Source organism: Natator depressus, chromosome 16 (genome assembly GCF_965152275.1).
Source record: "Natator depressus isolate rNatDep1 chromosome 16, rNatDep2.hap1, whole genome shotgun sequence".
NCBI classification, from domain to species: Eukaryota; Metazoa; Chordata; order Testudines; family Cheloniidae; genus Natator; species Natator depressus.
In genome coordinates this window covers 23953521-23978968 of record NC_134249.1, presented here as the reverse complement: position 1 = coordinate 23978968, position 25448 = coordinate 23953521, and the positions used below count along the sequence as shown (strand labels likewise).

The window sequence follows — 25448 nt, the reverse complement described above, 5'->3', positions numbered from 1 at the left end:
TGTAAAGTATGCCTTGGGTATAGACGTGATTGTGGCTGAGCTACTTTGGGGATCCTCTTCAGCTGCACTTCAACACTGGCGCTTGTGCAGCTGCTGCCTGAATCTGAAAACATTCTCGGACTAGCATACATACCCTAAGGATCATTATTTCCTGTGGCAGGGTTTAAAAAAAAAAAAAAAGTTTGAAGGCTGTACATGAAGTGAGCAGAGCTGCATTTACCAAAAGCAGCTTTGAAAGCTAATTTGCCAGTGCATTCCCGATTTCTAATGATGGCAAGTCAGATATTCAAACTGCTACATGCACTATTAAGAGCTTGGATAAAACTGGTAACTTTGGAGACTCAAATTTCAGTCGCTCCATTGTGCCTTGGTTGTACGTCATGTTTAACTCGACATCGCCACAGTGTTGGAAAGGTCTGCAATAACTAAACACCTCTTGGTGAGTTAAGGATAAAACGTTGACTTGGAATTTCCTATACGCGTATTAGAGTCATGGTTTTTAGTATTGTTTTGTTACATTTGTCTGAATTAACATGTTCTGTTTGTTCAAGTCAGAGAATAATAATTTTTTAAAAATGTTCCTTGAGCTAATGCATTGGAAGTAAATTATAAAAGTGGGGGTTATAATAGTATACTGGATGTGTAATTATAGCAACTTCACAAGGTGAGATTTACACACCAAAGAGCCCAATCCTGCAGTGTCTACTCAGACAAAAGTCCAGTTGAAGTTAATTCTAGCACTGGCACGTAAGTAAAAGTTCTGACAGAGTAGAGTTTGCAGGACTGGGTCCTAAGTAATGTTTTCCCCTTGATGAGTATAAATTCACATAATGTATTAATGTAAGTATTATTTGGCCATTAAGAAGATAGTACTTTGTCTTCTGTGTCCTTAAGGCAGTGGTTCCCAAACTGGGGTTTGTGAACTGTTACAGGGGGTTCTCGGGGGGGGGGAAATTCCCTAATGGCGGACAGAGCTGTCCCTAGGGACCCTGGCAGCACGGTGCCAGCAGCACAGAGCCCCTGAACGTCCAAGAGTGAAGCAGATCAAAGCAAGCATCTCTATCACACTGAGGAAATTTAAACCTCAAGACTCCTTTATAAGATGGAAAGGGAGGTGGATATTTTTTGCTGTTTTTAAAATTAAATAGGCAGCCAGTATTGTTTTTAAAATTATTATGAAGAACAAGTTTAAGCTTTGTTGTAAGCTTTGTTGCGTTATTTGCCTGGACTGCTGATTGTTTATGTAGGAGGACCTCTGAATTGGCTTCTTAAATACCTTCATGCTGTTTCACATCTGATAGTCCTTGATGAAACCTAGTTATAACAGGCTTATTCAAAGTGATACAAGCTACAACAGTGAGATCTTGAAAGCTTGTTGCTGTTTTCATAATGCAATAAAAATACTGTAATGATCAATAATAAGTGTGTGTAATAAGCATGTCATAAAAACAAATTTTATGTTTCTAAGATCGCTGCTTTTATACTCGGGTAAAGGAGAAAATCCCTGGAACCATTCATTTTTAGGAGGGGGTTTTCAAGACTTGACATTTTAGTGAAAGGGGTTCACAGGTGGTTAAGGTTTAATATATTGCTGCAGGAGATTAAATTGTTTGTGTTTAATACCTAAAAATCACATTTTGCCTCATTTCATCATGAGTGGATATTTTAGTACCTGGGTATGTTTTGTTTTTTGAATACACTGGTGTATCCAGCCCATTTGTACCAAGTAGCATTGAATTTACTTCACAATTGGTATTGGGCAAGAAACCTATCCATTACCAGCTGATTATCAGTGGTCAGATGAATTTTTGCTGCCTGGGTGACACTTGCAGACTCTTCTCCTCTCCCCAGGAGTGACTTCTGAGGATGAGGGGAGAGTGAACAATTTCCAAGGGTCAGCCGCCAAGCAATAATTAACACACTAGACAAGCCAGCCTCCAGGTATTTTTAAACAAAAACCAGGCTCCAAATTTCTCATCCCAACAGTGCCTGGAGTGGCTTAATCTTTCCAGTTACAGTGTAGAGAGATTAGAGGGGACCAGTACTGAAATGGAAGGAAACAAAAACAAAACATTTTTTTCAGGCCAGTAAATCAATTTAAAAAAAAACATTTGTCCCAGCTCTAATCCTAGTCAGCCCAAATGAGGGAACATCTTTTAGAAGTGGCTTCAGTGATTGTCTCTAATTTCTGAGGACCATTTGGTCTGTCAGAGACCACTGTCCGTCTCTGAATAGTACATGAATCTTTTTTGTGGGTTCTTTTTAATCTCTCTGACTTTAAAACCAATCAGTTGCTCTTTTGGTTCCCAGAGGTGTGATTCATGGATTTATGAAATTTATATGTGGCTTTTCCTAAATAAGCAAGCATTCCTAGGACATCCGCTTGTGGTATTACGGTGTGTGTGTGTGTGGAGGACTATTTAGTCCGCTCCTCCCCGAAGCATGAGGGAACAGTGGGTCCTAAGTTGTGATTTGAAGAGCGCTGGCTTGTTAAATGTGATCTCAGAGGTTGGAATAAGGAAAAGTTATATATAATAATCCTCCTACCATCATCATCTTTTACAACAGTTGCTGTGGTTGCTACAGGGATGGTTTGTGCTCATGAATGGCAGAGAAGGTGAACCATGAGACAGCTGTTAAATTTCAGCTTGGGACTGCATCTTGTCCAACTGTGAGCCTTTTCCAGCTCCTGCTGGATGTATGTGAAACAGGCTGATGAACCACTCGACCAGTAAAAGAACCTTTGTCACCTCAATACAACTTTAATGCCGTATGTTCAGTTACAGTGTGAAGTTGCGGATTCGCCTTCGTCTCACAATACCTAATGGCGTCCAAAATTGTTTGTAACATCCCTGGATCTTGTCAGGGATTGTCAGTTCGGAGTTGCATTTGAAATGAAATCTAATTCTTTCCTGTGCTGAGTCTGTAGAGGGAGCTAATGTAGCTGTAATAGGCTTCCCTTTTCTGCTACAGAGCAGCTACAATTATGCGAATCCTTTCAGGCCACAACTTGCTGTACAGAATGCATAGTTTGAGGCCAGTTATTCAATGAAGGTTTTTGTTGTAGTTGTGTATACAATTAAATAGATTTTTTTTTGTCATGTGCTCTCTGGGGGAGAGTTTTGTTGCTTAGAGCACTAGGCGAGCATTGGGCTGACGCATGGAACTTACTGCACTCTCTCTGAAAGGTAATTTAGATAATTTCCATTAAATAGAGGAAATTTGAATTGTTCTCTGAGAAACTGTGTAAGTCAGGTGTCTGTATGGTATGTTCTTTAAAGCATGCATGTTCTTGAAATGCAAACTCTTTGAGCATTAGAAATCCTATGCAAAGTAGTATGTTGGTATCTCAAATACACATTTGTAAACTTATGTAGGACTAAAACAGTAATGGATAATTTTAGCCATAATAGGAATTAGATTTGAGGAGGTTTTCCCCCACTTGAAACAAGCATTATCTTTCCTTTCCTAGAATACCCAAGTCTAGAGCTGAGTAGAATCGTGCTGCTTCATTAACTCTGAACTAGTTAATGAAACTGCACAGTAGAGTGTCCGTACTACTGACAAAAGTATAAATGGATTTCACATTCGTTTAACAGCCGTAGTTATAGTCCATTTAAATTGAAAAATTGTAACAATCGGTATTTACAAATACACACTTCACTTGGCTTTATATAAAAGTGGCCATACTCCCATTCCTGCTATAAATCTTATATTCTCAAATTGTCTTTATCAATGTTTTTCTTTTAATACTCTTCTCCTGTGCACTACACTGGAATATGAAAACATTAGCTAGCTATGATGCAGTGCAGATCAAAGCTCCCCTGTAATGCAGCTATTCAGAGGAGTAGAATAAATTTTGCGAACCAGGTTGGCAGTGTTACAAAACATACAAATCATTTTCGTACTATAGAGGATGATTAAATCGTCTCTACTCAAGGCAGTCTTTAACTAAACTAGTATGCAATTTGTATGCAAGTGGTTTACACGGCACTACAGGGAAACTTGCATTATAGATTGTTGTACATGTATGTATTTAAGGTCTGGAAGATAGTAAATCGTTATGAACGTCAGTTTCTCCCCTTCATAGTTTAAGGTTTTTCGTTTCTTAAATTTTTTCACCCTGACACCATTATAATCGGTTTGACATGTACCACTGATGGCGCTCATCGTGATTGGAAAGCCGGCCCTTTCAGTAGTGCTGGCCATTGTTCAGATTCACTATGCTGGATTATAAAGATGATGCCTGTGTTTCTACCTTAGACAACTTAGGCCATGTACAGAAATATACAACTCCATCTGATAGTATTGTCTTAGTTAATAGGGCAAGTGATCCTGTTGAATCACACTTCAGTAACCTCTAGAAAGTAGCCCCTTAATTTGATCATTTGTAATTTTGCTCCTTCTGTACATTAGATTATTAGTTTTCCCTTTTATTTAAATGAAATGACAGTTTAAGAATGTTTCTGTCTAGCTATACTGTGCTGCACGATTTCCACATTTACAGGAGTTGGTAAACTAGATAAGCTTTATTTTATATTCCCCCCCCCCCCCCCCCTCCAGGAAGAGGAAGCCAAACAGCTTGTGAGAGATGCCATCGCAGCTGGCATATTCAATGATCTGGGCTCCGGCAGTAACATAGATCTCTGTGTTATAAGCAAAAACAAGTTGGATTTTCTCCGTCCTTACAATGTGGCCAACAAAAAAGGCGAAAGGTTAGTATTTCCGAAGCCGCCTATTGTCCAGTCTTTCCCTAACATTCCAGACATTTCAGTCAGATCCTTCCCAGTACATTTTGATACTGCTTTTTCAGTGTCCACCACCACCATTAGCTCCTGCCCTCAGAGGAAGGGCGCACTCATGTTTGGAGAATAGACTCTGCATATGGTTGCTGATATTAAACGCAGTCTCTGGATCAGTAGCATTTCCTTTAAAACACAGAAGGCTGTAGAGGTTTTTCTATAAATCGTCATGGGAGGGATTGTCAGTTGTTCTATGGCTAACTTGGGCCTAAAAAAAAATGTCAGTATAATGCAAAGAAAAGGAATTTAGGGGAACAAATGTTGCAGGTTGTCAGCGATGCTCCTTTCCCCTGGAACATCCCTCTTTTGACCTTTTCACCACCTAGAGTTTTGTGCTATTTATGTTCTCCAGCTCCCTAGTTTGACAGGCTACAGCAAAAGACAGATCCTGCCATAGCCCTCCTTTCACTATGCTGTGTGTAAAACTACAAATGTGACAAACCGTTTTATGCTGTTGCTCTTTCTTCCTTCAAAGCCAAAGCTGATGCATTTTGAATTCTCTGAACTTAAACTTCCAAGAAATTAGTTAAGTACAGCCACCCTACCCTCTGTTAGTATGATTCCACAGTTCAGTTTTCATGATTGAACTCAGAGAAGTGACAGAAACTTTTAGGAATACTCAAGGCATGGAGGAGGTGTAATTCCAAAGTAAGTAAATGTGGGTGCAGTTAGTTGGGTAAGAGACCAGCTGAAAGTTTAACTGCTAACCATGCAGCAGTCCCTCCTGCACACAGCATTGCCTAATTAGTGAGTCACAGCCCCTGCAGGCAGTTGAAAGATTTTGCAATATGTATATTTACACAGGGTGTAATGTGGTTGTGCAGTCTTACATACTATTGCAGAAATAGTGGAATGGAAATAAAAATTCACCTTTCTTTAAAGCAAACAATAGGCAAAGGCACAGCGCCAGTCAGTCCAGTGTATTCATAGTAGTTCTACTTGCATAGTATGAATTGCACAGCTCTTGTCTGTTAGACTTTCCATTACAAGCCTGCATGTGATGTGATACTGAGTTCCCTCTCAGCTGGAACTTGCTCATATAAGTCCATGAGAGAATTCTGCAATTGTAGAGTAATTCAGATAACTTTGAATTCCATGGTACAATCATATTGTGTGTGTGTGGGGCCGGCCTCTAGGCTAAGATCAGATGTGGTGTGAGTAACAGACAGTCACTGCCTTAGTCTTTCAGGCTTGCTGAGTGTTTAGAAAGCCAAAGTAAATTTAACATTTTTGTTGCGCAAGATGTAGCAGAATGTTCTGCTACTGACCGTGAAAGTTAGTGCTGTCCCTGAATGGGACACCTGCAACAATGTGCTCATCGATTACAAAATGCACCATTCAGGAAAATTACACTATTGCATTTACTTCTGGCTTATCTGGGGCTTCTCTCCATTTAAATTGTAAGGTGTTTCATGTAACTTCACCATTCATCTGTTCCTTTAGATTGATTAAGATTCAGCCTTAACGTTTTTTTTAATGACCTCTTCTTTGATATCCACTTTGTCTGGATTCAGTTCTAGGGAAATTCTCCTATGTTGGGGAGCTGCTCTGTAACTTTCATTGATTATCTTTTCAACAGGTATGGTAAGTACAGGTGTGAAAAAGGAACTACAGCTGTTCTTGCAGAAAATGTGGCTCTCCTGGACCTTGAAGTGGTGGATGAAACAGTACAAACAATGGACACTTCCTGAAGTATTGTGACACAGAATTCCTACGTTAACCATGTCTGGTTTATATTAGAAGCCTTCCTGCATGAAAAACCTCAATTTATAGTAAATAAATGGGTTCTGACCAATTTGTGGAGTGAGTTTTTTTCTGGTTTTCACTGTTGATTGGTTCTGTACGTAAGGAATGGGAAGTCAGCCAAACAAAAATCTTATTAATGATCTGCTGTCTGAAAGGCCGTCCTAGACATTGTAAGCTATGAGTGAGTCACAGGGCAGAGGTCTGAAGTAGATGTTCAGCGAGTTGGGCCATTCCCTCGAGTGGATGCCATTGTCATGACTCAGCTGCTACCTGTACTTTGGGTAGTCAAGATAGGACTAGCAGAAAAACCTGCTGCCACTAAGTTCAGTGGCTTCGTTTTCTGTTTCAACACAGAAAACAACAGCTAGACATTGGTAATAAAGAGTCAGGATAGCCTCTAAAACAGCACAGAGGTTAGACGTTCTTAGAAGGCAGAATTTGTCAGCAGAACTGGTGTAACTTTGATTTAGTCCATTTCCTTACAAGTTGAGCTTGATGCAGTGTGAAACTAACAGATATTGGGGAATATAAACACTTTACAAGAACAATTTTAGACTTAGACTCAGTCATTTTGCACCAAAACACTTTTTGTTACTTAACGCTGGACTCACATATATAGGTTTTTTTTTTTTTTTTACAAAGGAAGTTGTTTATTTTGTAAATCATGGTTTTATTTATCTAAAAATGCACAGTTGCAAAAATTTACCTTTTTAAAATACATTTACTTATAAGCACTAATAATCTTATGTAGCAAGGAAGTGACCAGACTTATCAAAACACTCAAGTAATTTGAGCCTTCTTGACAGCCAAAGAACTTTTATTCTACATTACACCAACAGAGGCATTGCACAACCATGTCTATGAACGTGTAAGTTGCCACTATAGTTCAAAGGAAACCTGCAGTACAAAGGTGACCATCTTTATTATATTTACACTAAAAATCTGGCTTCTTGATCATTTCTGAACATGTTAGCATTGGGAATGGAGGAAGCATTCTGGCCTCTCTCCTACCGAACTGAATATCCTGGCTCCCACAGGAGAGTAACAGCCTGGACTTCCTAGCAGGAAGTATCAGTAAAATGGCATCTTACATTTAAGAGATACCAGCATCATTCACAGCAATGAATACCTTTAGCCGAATCTTTTGAAATTCAGTTGAAAGGAGTTTAACTGGGCACTGCAGTTTTCCTTTAAGTAGTGAGAATTAGGTTTAACAAAATCCATTCAAAGCATATACATGTATTTAACCCTCTTACCCTAATTTTATTTCCAAGCAGCTATGGGCTTTTTTTGAAAGAGTAAGGTGTCACAGGCTGTATTTAACCACTTGAACAACTGTCACCCACACACAAACATGACAGCAATGGACTCTACCTCACACAGAAGAAACGCTCTAACAGTACAAGTTTAGTTCCCCTGGGAGTCGTCCTTTGAGATTAACTGCAGCAGTTCCCCTGAACAGTTAGGTGAAATGGAAACACTTGAACGTGAATCCGCAAGTTTGGTTTCTAAAGCAGTGAATACTTTTCATTGTCTCTAATGAAACAAATCATTGATTCAATGAATGAATTTTGTTGACTGAAAATTTTTAGGTCTTTAAAAGACTTTTTTTTTTTAAACAAAATGTCTCCTTCAAATCAGCTTGAGTTTCTTATAAAAATTCACATTTTATAAATTAGCTTTCACAGTTAAATAGGTATGGGCTGATCCTTATTTAAAATTACACAAAGCATTGGTCTTATTTCATGCTAAATGTAAATAATATCATTACTATGTTTGAAAAAAGTTTTAAAAACACTGCTTTCCTTACATTTTATTTATGAATGGCTAAAGTACCATTGGATTTGGTAAAAGTATCTTCCCCAAAACAGAATTGGCTTAGAGTAATACTGGTTTTATAATAGACTTTTAGCCTAACAAGATTAATGCCAAAGGGGAAAATACATTTATAAAGATACATTGCTTATAGAAGCAATGCTTTTCAGGTATATGCTAGACTCACCTCATTGTCTATAACCAAGTTAACAGATAAATGGATCCGCAAAATATTCACTCTAAATTTTCAGATAAAAAAAACTTCAAACAAGTGTCCGTCCCTTCCTATTTTTGCAAAGGAGGGGATAAAACACAGAGCTGAATGCTTTCAAAATATATGAACTAAAAACTGAAATTGCTATTAACCATGTGCAGAAGAGGCAAAGTAGCAGTTATACAATTTACACAAAATCTACGGCAATTCTTACATTAGTATAAAGTGATTTCACTGAAGGAATTATTTCAATATTTCACATTACAGTTAAGATAAAGGGGTGTGTCAAAGGCTCAATGAGATACCCCTGTTAATATAATCTATTCTAGATTACACACAACAGTTTTAAGAAAGGACCCTTAAATGATCTACATCTGTAATATGTTATTGGCTTTGAAAAAAAAAAATGCTTGCAATACCTCATAGAATCTTCACTTTAAAGCATGACCACCTGGTAAGAGTCCTTGTCAAATAACCTGCAGAAATAATGGAGCATCTTGCTACGAGTGCTCAACTCTCTCACTTGAGTTTGACTAGGCACCGGTTGGTTTCATCTGAGAAATAAAAATTCAAGTAAGACTAAGCTGTGATGGCTTTTCTTAGAGAGTGTTTGCAGATGATTCAAGTGCTGGAGGTCCAAACATGCATCTGTTTTGCTATTTGGTGCACATAACCAATGTCAGGTCTCTGATCTGGATCAGGGTATATGCACATGCTGACCAATTCCCGTAGCTGAAAAGGAAGGAAGAATTGCATGAAAATATAATGTACCACCCTGTTCCTTTTTGGAAAGGGGAAGGGACTATTTGAATGCAAAGAACCCTGGATTGGAGTGTCAACTCCTTTATTCTTTTCCACCTGCTATATGTTCATGGCAAATCAGGAAGTGTGTGTGTCCAGTTTCCCTATTTGTAAAATGACCTGTCCCTACCCAGACAATTCACTTTATAGCACTGAAGTCTAATATTCTGTACTAAGTTGGTGCATTAAGTTGTGGCTTCTTAGACCCATTCTGTACCCTAAAGAGTTTGCAATCTAAACATAACATACAGGAGAGAGGAGGCAACAACCAGTGGTTCATCAGTTACATTTAGCATTTTGTTAGTTTAAAACTTGGTAATTTCCCCCCCTATGTTTAATGAGTTAGAGCAGGGGTGACCAGTCACAGGCAGATGGCTACCGGAGAGAAGAGAAGAGTTAGCAGGTGCCTGAAGGAGGAGTATGTGTTTGCTTCATGTACAGGAGGTGAGACACTGAATCATGAATGGGAGGGAGGCGGTGATGAAGGGTTCGGTAAGGCAGGCAGAGTAGGTGAAACAGCAGTCGGGATGGAAGTAGGAGACTAGAGCTGAGCTTAGCTTTAACAGTGAGGACAAGGAACTCAAACTGGATAGGAAAAGATACGTGGGAGGGGCCATAGAATGACATGATCAGGATTTGGATGCAGGGGAAAAGCATAGGAAAGAACAGAAAATGAGCCCAACATTGCAAGTTGGACAGAGATGACACATGATAAGACTTGTGAGTGAAGATGGAGAAATGGAAGTGAACTGTGGTGTTCAATTCAAGGAAGTTCTATTCAGCGCACACTTCTATATAATGATCCTGCATTGCATCCTAGCAGCAAATCAGTGGCAGTTAGCCAGTTCAAGATTGAATTAAGTTTTGAAAAGCACTTTGAGATCCTTAGACATAAGATAGAGCACTAACTGTGCGAGACACAGCAGCGTGACAATGACACTCGACTCCAGGACCTTAGTGGAGAAAAGAGATGGGTCACTGATTATAAGTAATAAAATGCAGAAGGACCAGAGTCTCCCTACTTCCCCATCCTCTTTATTGTACACATGAAAGATTGTAGCTTTTAATTATACAGACACCGAAAGCTGCTCGTACCCCCGAGGCATGGGGAGAAACAGCCTTGAGCCTCTGATCTTCTCACATCCTCCCAGTAGCCACAGTGCCAATTATTTTAATGGTAATTAAAAGCATGACCATGCAGCCATCAAGCACACATCTTCAGCTGGGTTTACACAATTGAGGTTTTCACTTCTGAATGGCAGTAGGTCCTGTAAAATGACAATTGTTTCTGGGCCTGAAGCAGATTACAACACTAGGAATGGCAGCACAATGGTACAGGGTGAACAATGATAGTGTTTATATAAGAGACACACCACAAGGGAAGAGTGCCAAAATAAACTTATTAAAGTACAGGTACTGATGTAGCCTTACTACCTAGGATTGGGGGGTGGAGCGGAAGAGGAGGATGGTATGCTTTGTCATCTCTGCTATGGCCACAGTATAAACTCATTACTAGAGTATCTGAGCACTTTTCACTAAAATTAGTAGTGAAGTCTATAGTGAACTCCATGGACCCTTTGACTCTCTCTTTTGGGGATAAAAACAAGTGTATGCTGTTTATATCTGATAACAGCTAAACATAAAGTCTTAGCATGTGCCTGTACCTTGAATTATAAGATGGATGGTATTTTATTAATCTCAGATGATGCCAACCTCTTTAGAATGTATTAAAATAATAAGCAGTCAATGTAAAGTTATGTGAAATCAATCTGCTGCCTTTTGGTAGGGTAAACTGTGCTGCTCGGATTCAGAATGATGGAGAGGCAAAGATTTTCTCCAACAACCATCCTAGCATGCAAGAGCTAAATACAACTTCCATTCTTATCTACTCACAGGTCACAGATGAAGCCTTGATAATCACTGCAAATAAGTGTTTGAAATGACTTGATCAAATCCCCTTCAGCAGATAGACTGGGGAGTTGGAACATAAGATCGGCCCTACTGGGTCAGACCAAAGGTCCATCTAGCCCAGTATTCCAACAGTGGCCAGTGCCAGGTGCCCCAGAGGGAATGAACAGAACAGGGAATCATCAAGTGATCCATCCCCTGTTGCTCATTCCCAGCTTCTGGCAAACAGAGGCTAGGGACGCCCATCCTGGCTAATAGCCATTGATGGACCTAACCTCCATGAACTTATAGTTCTTTTTTGAACCCTGTTATGGTGTTGGCCCTCACAACATCCTCTGGCAAGGAGTTCCACAGGTTGACTGTGCGTTGTGTGAAGAAATACTTCCTTTTATTTGTTTTAAACCTGCTGCCTATTAATTTCATTTGGTGACCCCAGTTCTTGTGTTATGAGAAGTAACAACCACCACTTCCTTATCTACTTTCTCTACACCAGTCATGATTTGATAGACCTTAATCATATCTTCCCTTAGCTGACTCTTTTCCAAGCTAAAAAGTCCCAGTTTTATTAATCTCTCCTCATTCGGAAGCCGTTCTATACCCCTAATCGTTTTTGTTGCCCTTTTCTGAACCTTTTCCAATAGATCTTTTCTGAGATGGGGCAAATACTGCACACAGTATTCAAGATGGGGGCGTACCATGGATTTATATAGAGGCAACATGATATTTTCTGTCCTATTATCTATCCCTTTTTTAATGATTCCCAGCATTCTGTTCACTTTCTGATGGCCCCTGCACGTGGAGTGGATGTTTTCAGAGAACTATGGCCATTTCTAGTTTTCTGTTCCAGGGAGGGAGCCTATCAGGACAAGAGAAAATATTTGGATGGCTTAGCTTTAAAAAGCCCCAGAACAGGAGCAATTCATTTTAAGGAGCTTTATTAAAGCAGGGCACCTTTCTCTAATTACTCAAGTTTATTCATTTGATCTGGAGCTGAGAGCATGGTGTACATGAGAGATTCATGGGATCAGAAATCAGCCTGCAGTGTAACACATTAGCAGAGCTCAACCTTCGCTTCAAGATCGGTATGAGAGAGGCAAAGCCATGAGCTCCCAAGGATGACTGAGCAACATTCAGCCTCACGGCATGGGCAAGAGAGAGAGTCAGCCTCACCTCAACTCCGACCCTCAGTGCGTGAGGATACGCAGGCTGCGTTTTCACATGGGTCACAGGCCAACGGGCCGTGACAACATTAGAGCGGGCTCAAGAAATTACTCTCTGAGGTGGAATCTGAGCAAGCAGAACAGCCATTCGCTCTGGAAGGAGAGTGCATGTATTCACATACAAAATAACTAAGTCACCCATTCTGTCCTCTGACGCCATGATTACTGCTAGAACAAACTCTGTATGAGGCCTCGTTCCACAAATTTCACCCATAGCTACAGCATTTTCCGAAGAGGCTATTGTGGTAGCCTGCTCCCTGAACCAGCTTCACTTTGTGCTTGCTTAGTTTAGGAAGTCCATCTGCTCCCACCCCTGGCCATTCACTCTGACAGTGTCACCATTTGGGTACTTCATACCGTAAAGAACTAAAGCAAACACGGCTCATACTACAGTCATGTTCCAGCATAAAAACATTAAGCTTTGTGGCTTCATGTAACAGCAGCAATTAATACGGTGAAATAAGCCAGAGCCGAAGGCCTAGCCCTCTCAGACTTCGTCAGGCATTCAGTTAAGTGTATGAACACCATCTGTAGTCTAGTTCTCTGGGACCTGGTGCTTTTGAGCTTTAAACCATCCTTCTCACCCAAGACTGTATCACTACTACACACACTCTTTAGCAGTGCCAGAGGGAAGCACACAGACAGTAATTGTAAAGACAGGAAACACATCTGTCAACTTACACTAATTCCTACTGCCAGCAGGCATATCATGAAGGGCATGCTATAACAGCACAGCAAATGGAAATTACTCTTTATGAAGGCAGTCTGGAAAAACAGCACTTTCTAGAAGAGTTTATAATTTTTTTTTTTAAGTTGGTTGCTTAGCAAGAATGCAAACTCTGTGAAAACCAGACGCTCTGGTGTCTCTTCAGGAACACAGCACCCCTTAAAGCCAAGACCCTACGATGTATGTGCACACGAGATGGTCAGCATTTAGAGTCTGTTATGGTCAGGACATTATGGGTATGTTTCTTGCCCACAGAGCAGGACAACTGAGAAATAAACCAGTTGTTTGTGACCGACTTGCTGACTCACAACTCAGGGTAGGAAGTTAATGCTTAGAACAGATGCTCTGAAAGAAAGCGGCGTGTGGGTGTTATCCTTCACCTGAAGAGGTGGGGAACTGATTGCACATGTACATTCTTATCTTAACATTACTGCACATTTGCTTTGACTACAGCGGTGCCTTTTGAAACCTCCCAGAATCCATTGCTTCTGTAAGGCACTTTGGGATAGGTCTCCAGAGGGTACTGAAACTGAAACGGCTGGTGTGGATGCTGTGTACCATTTGAGTCAAAGCTGGTTCTATCCCACCGGTTGAATTAGGAATGGTTCAGCTCTCTAGCACAGACAGAGCCTCTGCCTGCAGGCTCAAGGAGACAGCACCATGCTAGTCCAGCCGGAGAGATGCTGTCCTGTGAGAAATGTCATGCTTTAAACACAAAAGCTCAAATTCTGGTGAGTGACGTGAAATTATCGGAAGTCCCTAAGAGTTTAGTCTCCCCTCAGTGACTGACACCTCCCACACGTGCCCCTTTCACTAACAGTGCCTCACTGCAGCCAATCCAAGTCTTTATTAAGGGGGAAAAAATCTACTGGCTTGGCATGTTTAGGGATCTGTCCCCTCCAAGCCTGTGACTCCTGTTGACATTACGGGGAGCGATCTGCATCCATCCAGAGGAGACATAACCCTGCAACCAGCACACACTGGATTTTTCCAGAAGTGCACACTTCATTTCACAAAAGCTGCTGTGTGTAATGGAGCCGGAGCCAGAGCCCAGCTGCTCAGTTTTGTCTAGTACTATTTCCCAATGCTTTGTGCACAGATCTGGCATGGTACCTTTCCCTGGGAGCCAAATGTCAGCAGCTTAAGAGGATGTGCAAGTGAACTGGTTGCCAATTAAAGTGCTCTCAAGCCAGTTTTATTTATTTTGTTGTGTCTGCGTTTACAGGGAGATTGGCATATACCACAAACACAGGGGAGGGGAGGTCACTGTATGGATGCCCCATTTTTTGAATATGCAAAACTGATTTCAAACCCCTTTTGTTTTATGAACATTCCAACTCCTTCCTTCCTCCAGCATCCTCTTACCTCTAACTAGTTAGAGAGTATGCAAAACTAAGTGGGGATATTTCTCTAATCCCAGGAAAGACATACTCAGGCAGAGTTCTCTAGATTACCTGCATCTATGTAGTTTGTTGCTTCCCATTTCTACCAGGCTGCTGTTGTACAACCCGGTAGCAAAGATGTTTTGAGCATCACCACAGTCCCCTTCTGGGGAATAACCTTGGAATACACATGGACTGTCTGCTAGCTGCCCTGGATTTTATTTCCCCTGTACCCTGTCTCTCACTACACAGAGCTCTGCTTCTACTGAAAAACTACAAGTTAGACTCTCTCAATTACCTTAACAACTTCCTTTCATACACTAGGCAGCTATTTCTGAAAGAAGAAATGGAGGGAAAGAACTGGTTGTTTAGGGCAATTCATGCACTTATCAAGAGACTTGGTTTCCCGTCTGATTTAGGTCCACATGAAATGGATTTGGTGGGCTTCAGTCTAGCTGACATTTGGCCACATTGAAAAAGCGCCACACAACTGTCATAAAAGGTCCACTGCAAAAGAAGGGGGTGGCTGCAACTGGATTTAAGCACAGTGGCAAAGGGGTGGGAGCAAGCATGCACAGCAGCAACTTGTGATATCACTCAGTCCAGCCACTGCTTTCCGTCTCTTGCTTTCATAGCAATAAAATTAACCAGACGTTAAAAAGCCCCCATATGGCTCCTGCTTGGATGCTTATTGTACTAGGCTAATCACTTCACTTCCTCCTTTTAGTATCATTTTTCCCTTGTTATACATTTAAACAAACTGAGGACTTTATAGACTAAATTTAAACACTGTTTTATGGTATGTTATTGTAGGGAGAGGTGTCAGGTTTTCCCCAGGTTTCGTCGTCATGTTTTGCTAGTGCAGGAGCGCTCCAGATCAGACCACTCCTCATTACTGGAAACTTCCTTTTGTTCCCCATTGGGCTCCATTTACTTTGCTGGTGCTTGGATACCATGGTGAGAGGTGTTTTAGTCAGATGTATGCTAATCTAGGGAATCCTATCTAGAGGTCCCCAATTCTTTTCAGGTGTTGGGGGGGAGGGTCTACTTCAGATATGGCCAAAAACCACTTCCCTGTCTTCACGCTCACTCTGCCCTCCCCTCCCCCCTAGGGTCAGTTATTTTACCCCCACTGGTCACCACTTTCCAATCTGAGCATCAGGTGCCCAATTTACCTTTTCAGAATAATGTTCAGCTGGAAGGGGAGGGTAGTCACATTGTTCTATCTTCTGGCAAAGAGAAAACAGATTCATTTTATCTCCATAGAACGGACTCTGAAGAGCTGCCATCTGTAGAGAAAAATGGAAGATAGTTTTAAACTGTGAAGGGTTTAGAAGCTCCCAGTACTGCTGATTTGCAATAGCAAGTTTTGCTCTGTGACAGGGCACAAATGATTGATATTGTTGCTCTCTGACAGTGTACACAAATGGATACTGTTGCTCTTTGAGACATCAGTTTATAAACTGCCAAGCACCTATTACCAGATGTACAGCATACCTGCCGTTCCCTCATCAGCCCTACGCCGTGGACATAAGCAAACAAAAGCTGTGTCAGGCAGCGGCAGTTGCACAAAGCACCTCGAGTCACAGAGTGCCCCCTCCACAAGAAAGGCACGAGATTTGGTATTTGCACAGTGAAGTCAGACCTCTGCCTGTCCCCTATTCAGAAGGCTGGAACTCGGGTTTACCATGCTGCAGGGACACCCCCACACACACACACACACACGTACGTACGTTCGTTCGTCTCAGGCATCTAAACTGGTTTCCTGGTGTCCCCAAGGACAGAGCATTCTTGTAACCAAAGAAAACACCCGTGGCCAAGCAGAATGGAGAGTCACAGACCAAACACCTCCCACCACTCTCTTCAAATGATCAATGAGCACTCATTACACTTTCCTGGCCCTCATTACACAGGAGAGGCTTCTATGTTTTCCCCTAGCACTGTAATTATTTTTTCCTAAAATGTTTTACATGTGGGACTCTGTGAATATGGCTGGGCAGCAATTTTAGATGTACACCGAAAAAAATTATAAATATCAATGTTACTTAAACCAAGGAAATAGGATTTCAGTGCAGCAAGAAAATTATTGTTCTAAACCAACTGCATGAAGTGGAATATGATAATCTTTTAAAAGTAAAAGCCCTTTCGCCTTTGATGCATGTTGCAGTTTCAATCTACTTCAGTTACGATCCTGTTCAGAACAGAGCATATTTGCTCTCTGTGCCTGCTCAATTTTTAGTGGACTGTTGTAAAGAGTAAATTGATGCTTTCTGGACAACAAGCTGCTACCTAAAATTCAAAGTCTTTATAAATATGAACATTCCGCTTGATATTCTGAATAAAGCAAAGCCACGTGTTGTCGAGGGAAGAGGATTCTAAAAAGCTTTTGTAACCAGGCTACTGTGTCTTCTCCTAATCAGCTTATTTTTTTCATTTTAGTTTCTTTGGTTCCTGAGCCCCATATCTCAGTGTATTCAAACGTACTTTTTTTCATGGAGATAAATGGAAGATTCAAGCAGCCAGGATAACACGATGGAGGGTTTTTGAGGAGCTAAGATACAATTGCATCTTTGTGGGAGGAAATCAATTATGCTGCAAGTCTTTAACTGAGAGCTCTAAATGAACTTTAAATGCTGAGCCCCAGAACAGCAGCCATGAAGAGATGTGTGTTTGTGCACTTACAAAATATGGCATGAATAAATAATGCCTATTTAAAGTAAACATTGTGAGTCGAGTACCTTTCTGCTCTCTCTCTCAAACTACGATTCAAAAACAACAAGCCCACGATCCAGAGTATGTTCTGGCAATGTCAGGCGCAAGCCCAAGACTGTTCACCGTTACAACTGTCTCCAGGAACCGAAACAAATGAAATTCGCCATTTACATATAAGTGAACCAATAACACTAATAAGAATGGTCTTCAAAGGGAAAGCCATGAGCTGCAGAGAGGCTCAGTAAGCAAGAGGCATGTCACCTCAGCATGCAACCCACACGGTGCCCCATCTGCTTATTACTCTATAACGTTGTTCAAGTGCTTCTTGTCACCCTCACCAACTGTCACATGCCACACCACACAGCAGAGTAATACCTCCTCCTAATGAAGCGCTATTGGATAATTGTTGATATTATCTATTCTGTTTAGAAGATCTTTTAAAACCATTTTGCATCAAAAAAGCAAGCTTTTCATATTTACGCCGGCTGAAGTTGATGCTTCTCGCTATGGGTTTAATAAGGGGCTATTTGTTAATTGTTAGTCTTTTGCTCATTATCATGCACTGTGAAAGCTATCCAAAGAATATCATCTTGTAGCTGACACACACAGCGAGCTCCCAGCAGTACTTTAAAAAAAAAAATCAACTCAAGACACACTGCTCTGAAATTCTATAGTTTAGATACGTACATTGACAGATTATTAGTGATTTGAGGACAGAGGTGCTGCACATGAATTACATCAGGTTTTGAAGACATTGCTTTCAGGCTTGCTCTGTGCAGTTAATAGAAAGTTTTTAACTCAGTTAAACCACACCAATAAACAAATCAGATCGTTCTCACAACAAAACTGGTGGACTCACTACACTTCCCAGCAAAGATTTTTGTTTGTTTTAAAGAATAGCAGGATTCTGCAGTGCATTTTACTAAGAGTTCACTAATATACAAAATATGTCCCATGTATTAGCAGAGCAGGACAAATAATTAAAATTAAAGTATACTTGGTAAAATAAAAGGACTAAGTACATTTTGTGGGACTGTAGCCACAATTTTTATTGGTACATCACTCACTAATTTGCCAGATATTAATGGAAAAGAGTTTCACTGTCAATTTAGAGAAACAGTGATGCATTTTCAAGTTTAAATATATTTCAGGTAGTTCTTGCCAGTGTCATGTGTCAGATGTCCAAACATGCTTACAATTTGCAACTCAGGTGGGATTTTCAAGATACCTAAAATTACTCTGAAATTCAATAGATGTTAGGTGCCCAATTCCCTCAAGCTCCTTGGAAAATCCCAGCTTCACTTTTCTTGTAGATTTCCAGCTGTAGCTACTTTGTGTAACATGTAGTTAGGAATGTTTGCAGAACTGAATTTCACAGTACCAATGAAATCTAACATCATGTCCCCCTGTAGCAGGCAGCTAGATATGCTCTACTGAACAGACAGCAACTGCAGGCTGGGAGAACATAAGAAATGTACATGATGCACACAGATCAGAATCTTTAGTCAGTGTCTACTTTGTATCTTTTTGTGGTTCTGAGTTTCACAGATTATCAGTATATACTGTATAATCTTAAATGTCATCGGTGATAAACAGGATCTTCAAAGAGCAAACTGGCATTAGTAATTTAAAATTAAAAAAAGTACAGATTCCATGGTTTCTCTGAGATACGGTGACGATCTGTGTGTTACAAATACAAAGCAGAGTCAGGAAAACGGTACCCAAAAGCATACCAGACAGGTCTTGTAGACTTCAATAAAAAGTCAATAATTCCTGGAAATCTGAAGATCTTTCAATTACAATTAAAATCCCTGTCAATATCGCCTTACATAGCCATATGCAAAGTAAAACAAAAAATGAGCACAACACTCACGTTCTTTTCAAGACTGGCAAATAGAAAATTAAAACTGAAAAAGAAGATGCCTTATAAATTCTGACTAAAACAGCCAAGAATGTGAGCTGGAGGATTGTGAGTGCAGGCATTCCAAATGTATTGCTAACAACAGTTTGCGATGCCACATTTGGGTTTGCTTTTGACATTTTGGTTAGAACAATTACAGCAGAATGGCCGGATCTCCATTTAAAATTGACCACCACACCGCATGACTGGTTTAAAAAATATGAAATCCTGTTAGTGTTTAAATTGATCATCTTGTTAAAAGTGCTAAAGCCATCGCTTGTGGCTACATTCTGGAAATGGAGAACTTATTTTTATCCCCTTGAAGTTATCTGGATGACAGATTTCCAAGGGAAGTGGGGAATGAAGACACCTCCCACTATTTTGATAAGATTTAATAAAAATCAATGTGTGATTGTAAATGTCACAGAAAGAGGGTGCTGTATGACATAACACCCTCCCCCAATATTACTCAATGGAATTCCAATTGACACGCACATCTCTGAAGGTAATTTGTACAGTAAATCTCTCTTGAGTTTATCTCCCAAATAATGTCTGAAAAGAGGTATCAGAAATGATTCATAACCAGCCAAACATCATTATTTCCCCACTTTTTAGCCCAATGGGAAAAAAAAGTTTTTTATTACAAGAAATTGGCATGAATAAAATAAAGATCCTTCAAAGAGATGTACAGATTTGATTTTTCAAATAATTTAAGCAAAGTTTAAAATGTCTAAAAATAATGATTTTTTATTCACTGAAATCAAATGGTAACTGGCCAATATTTCTTGCAAGGTAAAAATATCAGACCTTGTCCACAACTTAAAGGGTTTCCTATATAGACAGCAAGTACAAAAATGCTTTTCAAGCCACATATTGCACACACATAATTATACTATTACCACCACAAAAGCATATTTATTTTACCAAGCATGCTAGGACGCTTAGACTACGACACCATGAGGGGACCCTAATGTGCAGCAAAACCATATCTTAGCATATGGCTAAATACGTCACTCCAAACAAAATCTGAGATCTTCTCTACAGCAGAACTCATACTTAGGAACAAACTTAAAGCAGCCTGATCAAGAACTCACTTTGAACTGATCAGTTATGGGACAGCAGCCCTTAACCTGGGTTACCGTCAATATTGCTCTTACCCCCGGTAGGGCTAATGGTGCAAATAAAAGGCATCAGAGTGTCAACTGAGCAACGTCTTTACTGGAAATCTCAGTTTCAGGTCAAATCTGAACAATTCCAGCTATTTTTAATGTAAAAATTTTATTAAATTCTTAAAGCCCAAGTTTCCCTCACAATGAACCTATAAAGAGAAGTCTCTGGGATGCATTTCAGGTGATGGAAACACGATACACACCTTTTAGATACTGCTACACTTTATAGTTCCATTCTGTATATTACTAGTATCTTTAGATACTAAGGGTCCATGCATGTAAAGCAGCAGGCTTTTTAAATTGGTTTGTACATTCATCGGCTTTAAGTCCAGAAGGGACCAATGTGTTCATCTGGTGTGATCTCCCGCACAGCACGGCCATAGGATATCCCTGAATTAATTTCTGTTTGAACTAAAGCTCATCTTGTAGAAAAACATCTAAATCTTGATTTCAAAATTTCCCGTGAAATCCACCACAACTTGTGATAAGTTGTTCCTATCGTTAATTACCCGCTGTTAACAATATGTGCCTTGTTTCTAGTCAGAATTTGTTGTTGCTGCTGTTGCTTTAGGACTCTGAATTAATTCAAAGTCCTTTGTATTCCTTTCCTAGAGGTCACATGAATTTTAAGCCTGGGCCCAGAAACATTTCACTCAGCTGGAGTACGTTTCCACAATTGTTTATGATAATGAGAGCCTAGAACCGAGTTGCTGCTTTCCTCCTTTTCCAGTACGAGGCTATCACACACTGGTGTTAGCACCTAAGTTCCCACTAAGCTGCGTGGCCACGCAGCAGCCTATTAAGCACCGCAAAGATGCTCAGGGCTGCAGTGGGGAGAAGCACCTCTCCCCCAGCCCCGGACCTGCCGCGGCGGGGAGAGGCGCCTCTCCCCACCAGCCCCAGCCCAGCCTGGGCAGAGAAGCGCTCATTCCCCGGTCCCAACCTAGCCCTGGCCCTGGCGCAGCCAGGGGAGAGGCGCCTATCCCGCAGTGCTAGGCCAGGTGTTGCTGCGGGGAGAGAGAGCTGGGGGGAGTCTCCCTCCCCTCCGCACCCTAACCCTCTGCCCTAGCCCCGAGCCCACTCCAAACCCCTCAGCCCCACCTCCATATTGGTGGACAGAACAAAATTCATTCCACATGTGCGTGGGAACACTGGTTAGCACAGCTTTTTCATTAGGCTACAAGCCCTCTTTCCCATCTGGGCCGCGTTGCCCTGAGTAGGCAGCATGCTCAGGACAGCTTTTGGCACATCTTAATGTTTCTTAAACAAATGCTAACACACACCTATTTTCTCATTGTTAAATAGATACTGAAATGGTGCGATTAGCCAATCTGCAGGATTTTCCAGCTCTGACAGAAGTGGTTTCTTTTAGTGAGCTTATGCTGTTTTAAAGCTCCATTTTATTGATCAACCACTTTTCCCTATATATAAATATTAGTTTCCCAACTGCTTTTCTTGTATGGCTGTCTCACAGATTCCAAGGTAAGATCTCCTTTAGGACCGTAGGTCTGCACCGTACAAACCCCAGTTGAAAGGCACTATCCACAATGATTTTAGATGCAATATGATTTGCTTCCACCCTTCTGGCAGCAATGTCTAACTTTCTAATCACCTTCCCTCAGCCCCACATGCTACCTTACAAGGTCTTCCTGCACCATACTGTGGATGAGAAGGCACAGAGCGGGACCAAAAACTGGGAGGACAATTTGTGAGAGAGGAGCAGCCGAGGAAACTACCTTCTACATTATCTGGTTCCTGGCTCTAAGTTGTCAACAGTCCTGCCAGAATGTTTTTGTCTGTGGTTTGCATTATTTGGCAAAGGTCTGGCAATTCCCTATTGACCGTGGTGTACAGCATCAGACCTGTGTGTCCCCTTAGCCCATCCCTCTAATCCCCAGTGGAATTTCACGCACAAGTCACTGTTATGATACACCACTCATCTCTGTCCAAGCAAGTCTACTTCTCAGCAGGTCCAGCTGCTCTTTGCTTAGAGACCACCAAGACCAGCCCTTGGCCTTTATGTTCACGGCAGCCATTCACTGCATTTGTACTAAATCCAGCCTCATTGTTTTTCCATTAACTAAACTCTGTGTCACGTCTCTGGCCCAGGACAGCAGGTAAACATGCATCAGCTGTCTAAGGAGCATCTGCATTTTCCTTGCTGTGGAAAGAAGGACTTCAGGTGGGCACAGGTCAGTGTTTAGATACCAACGTAACAGGCACCTAAAAACCGACATGCAGATAAATTTGGTCCAGAACGTTTTTAGGAACCAAAGTCCTAATTGCATCTAAGCAGACGGTGTCGGAGTTCGCACATGTAAGTGGCACGCAGCTGTTGACTCAAGCAGCTCCCAATGGATGCTTAATCCCTCTAGCAGGATTTTGTTGACTTATTATACTGGCTTCCCAGCACTGATCTCTCTCTAGGTGCTCACCACACAGCACTTTCACACCCTGCCCACCCACAAATCAGCACCCATTGAACTGCACGACTCAGGCTCGGTACTGTGCTGACGACAGGACATGACCTTGTTAAACAAGCATTTAGCCACCTAGATGAGTATATTCTTCCCAGCAGTAAACCAACAGTAACAAACACTTAACTCTTGTGGGGAAGAGCACTGCCTAGTTTGCTTTTAAGATAAAATTCTCTTTAAGAAAAAGTAGGGTTTCTCTAGTTTATGCAGAAACCTAGCTAAAGTTGCTGTACTGTCTGATCAGTTTATGCCAGGTATTTGTATTTTGATTTTTTTTCACGATTGTGAAAAGTTGCAATGACAAACATCATTTCATTTTGACAATCTCTTAATTAACCAGGAAAAAACAACCAAAATACGTAAGCATCCAAAGCTTTGAAGTGGCCCTGGGTTATACTCAATTAAACTTTAACATTATAGTGGGCTCTTAGCTGAAATTGGGGGGGGGGGGGGGGAGGAGTGTGTGTTGTACCATGCACTTTCTAAATTTTGGGTACCCTCACTTGAACCCAAAGCTGTTTCATACATTTATAATGTAACCTTACTATTTGTTTAAATGAATACAATTTTTTTTATGGATCTCAAATACCATTAATTGATCATTTTTCTGAACACTTGAAAAATCTAATGGCATAGCGTTCTCACAAAATCATAGTATCAAGAGTAACTTTCTTCTTAATATATCTAGTATGTAGTACACACTAAGTATGTAAAACTATGTAGTTCACACTAAGGATCTCTGCTTTGAAAACTATATTCTTACATGGTTTTGCATGGCTTTAAACACTTAAAAAAATCTAACTAAATCCTCTCAGTGGGAACAGTAAATTCATTTAAAAACCACAGTAGTTTTCTTCATCAAGAGCTCTGGAAGGTCAAAGTATTTCAACTCTTCAGAACTCATTGCTCTTTACACTAAATTACATTAAAATGACACGTTTGGTCTTTAAAACAAACCTAATATTTAGGAAAGAGTTCTAAATATGCTCTTCCAATAACTGCCCAGCTTATAGGAGTAAAGAATGAGACAAATTGGCTTGCTGCTATCTGTATCTCTAATATTTACTGTGATGCACTAAACCAGCTCTGAATAAAATCTGTTTAATATCTTCTTTTTTAAAAAATACTCAAAAAGAACTCAAGATAACTAAGATTTTATAGGGTTTCACAGATATCAGATGTAAACAGGATTGAGTTAAACTGTTTACTTCATTCATTCCTGTTTTCTTTTATTATGTGCTTGTTTATGCAAAGATGAAAAAGTTAGAGATGCTTACCTCATACAATAAACAGCCCAAAGACCAGATATCAGATTTAAAGTTATAGCCATTTTCATGTATTCTTTCTGGGGACATATAGTATGGAGTTCCCACTGTAACAAAGCAAGCAAAAAAAAACAAAAAAAACAGGAATTATCTTTCTAAAGACCAACAGAGTTTGATCTATATGAAGTACAGATGTTTATCTTCGTGAAGAGCAATGGCTCTGGCAAACCACACACTGGAGATAGTTTGCACAATTATGAAATAAGCAATGGTTTCAAAAGACTGGAAGAAATGTTCTTTTTTAGAACCATACTAAGGTAGAAAAAAATCAGATAAAGAACAGACGGGCATTACTGTGATAATTTTATGTTTTTTGAACTTTGAGGAAAACAATCTTCTTTTCCACCCTTCTGGGCACTTTTGGACTGTATTGCTTATACAGAACAATGGTAAATGATCACTCTCCACTTGGTTCACTCAACGGCACATGAAGCCGCAGGTTAGATGTTATGAACATTCACTACTAAAACAGGAATCCTGTGACAGCAGATCAATTGAATATGTTCACTTGACACACACTGAACCAGCTGCCTGACAGACCAGCTCCAAATGTGATAAGATACCTTTCCTCTAACGAGCTCTTTGAGATCTCAAGAGACCATTTGCTGTAGTGGAGAAATAGTAGTAATAAAGTAGGCATTCAAAAACTTTTCTGAAAGAGCCAGGGTGATCTATAAAATTCCAGAATTAAAAACTCTCTTTTGCAGTTCTCCGTCATACTCGGAGCTATGAGCTTTCAACTCTGTTTCCAAAGTTTGTATTTTCTAAAGATAAATTTGCCAGGGCATCTTTGGACAGGAGTTTGAAATAATTACTAATAAATCTCTTGTACCAGTGAAACACATTTTAATCCCAAATCAATTTAGTGGGACTGAAAATACAAGATACCCTGGTATCCTCAATTACATCCAATAATCCTCGGCTACTCCATTTATAAAAAAACATCCAGGGTTCAGTTATCTTTTTTTTTTCCTTTCTCTGCTTGTCAAACCCTCTGTTAATTGTTCTTTTTCTGATCTTGGTATTCCTATCTAACCTTCTACTAGTGACCTTAAAGTGGCAAATGTTAAATTGCCTCATGTTAAATCCACAATTTCTTCATTCAAAACTCTGGCTGCAAATAAACTGTAGACTTCTGAGCAGAGTGTAAGTCAATGGGCCTTTCTGGTGCTAAACCATGCAAAATTAAACAGAAACAAGATCTACAAGTGTGTGAGAACGTTGGAAATGAAAGGGGTGGAAGCAAATGA

At 40.4% G+C, this 25448-nt stretch overlaps 2 protein-coding genes across 6 annotated transcripts in view; one reads left to right on the top strand and one right to left on the bottom strand.

The window, feature by feature from the left end:
- PSMB7 (proteasome 20S subunit beta 7) overlaps positions 1-6597 on the top strand; it is a 40750-nt gene extending 34153 nt beyond the window's left edge. Inside the window, exons 7-8 of the mRNA XM_074973437.1 lie at positions 4564-4715; positions 6382-6597. Coding sequence (XP_074829538.1) covers positions 4564-4715; positions 6382-6493 — 264 coding nt within the window. The 3' untranslated portion in view covers positions 6494-6597. The remainder of the gene's footprint in view (positions 1-4563; positions 4716-6381) is intronic.
- A 542-nt stretch (positions 6598-7139) lies between these two features.
- Positions 7140-25448, bottom strand: part of NEK6 (NIMA related kinase 6) — a 103150-nt gene continuing 84841 nt past the window's right edge. The window contains exons 9-11 of one of the 5 annotated variants that reach the window (XM_074973436.1): positions 24151-24245; positions 15791-15904; positions 7140-9131 (exon numbers count right to left, since the gene is read on the bottom strand). In XM_074973436.1, coding sequence (XP_074829537.1) covers positions 9111-9131; positions 15791-15904; positions 24151-24245 — 230 coding nt within the window. In that variant the 3' untranslated portion in view covers positions 7140-9110. Of the gene's footprint in view, positions 9310-15790; positions 15905-24150; positions 24246-25448 lie in introns of all 5 variants that reach the window. The other 4 variants (XM_074973435.1, XM_074973434.1, XM_074973433.1 and 1 more) reach the window with 4 other exon arrangements.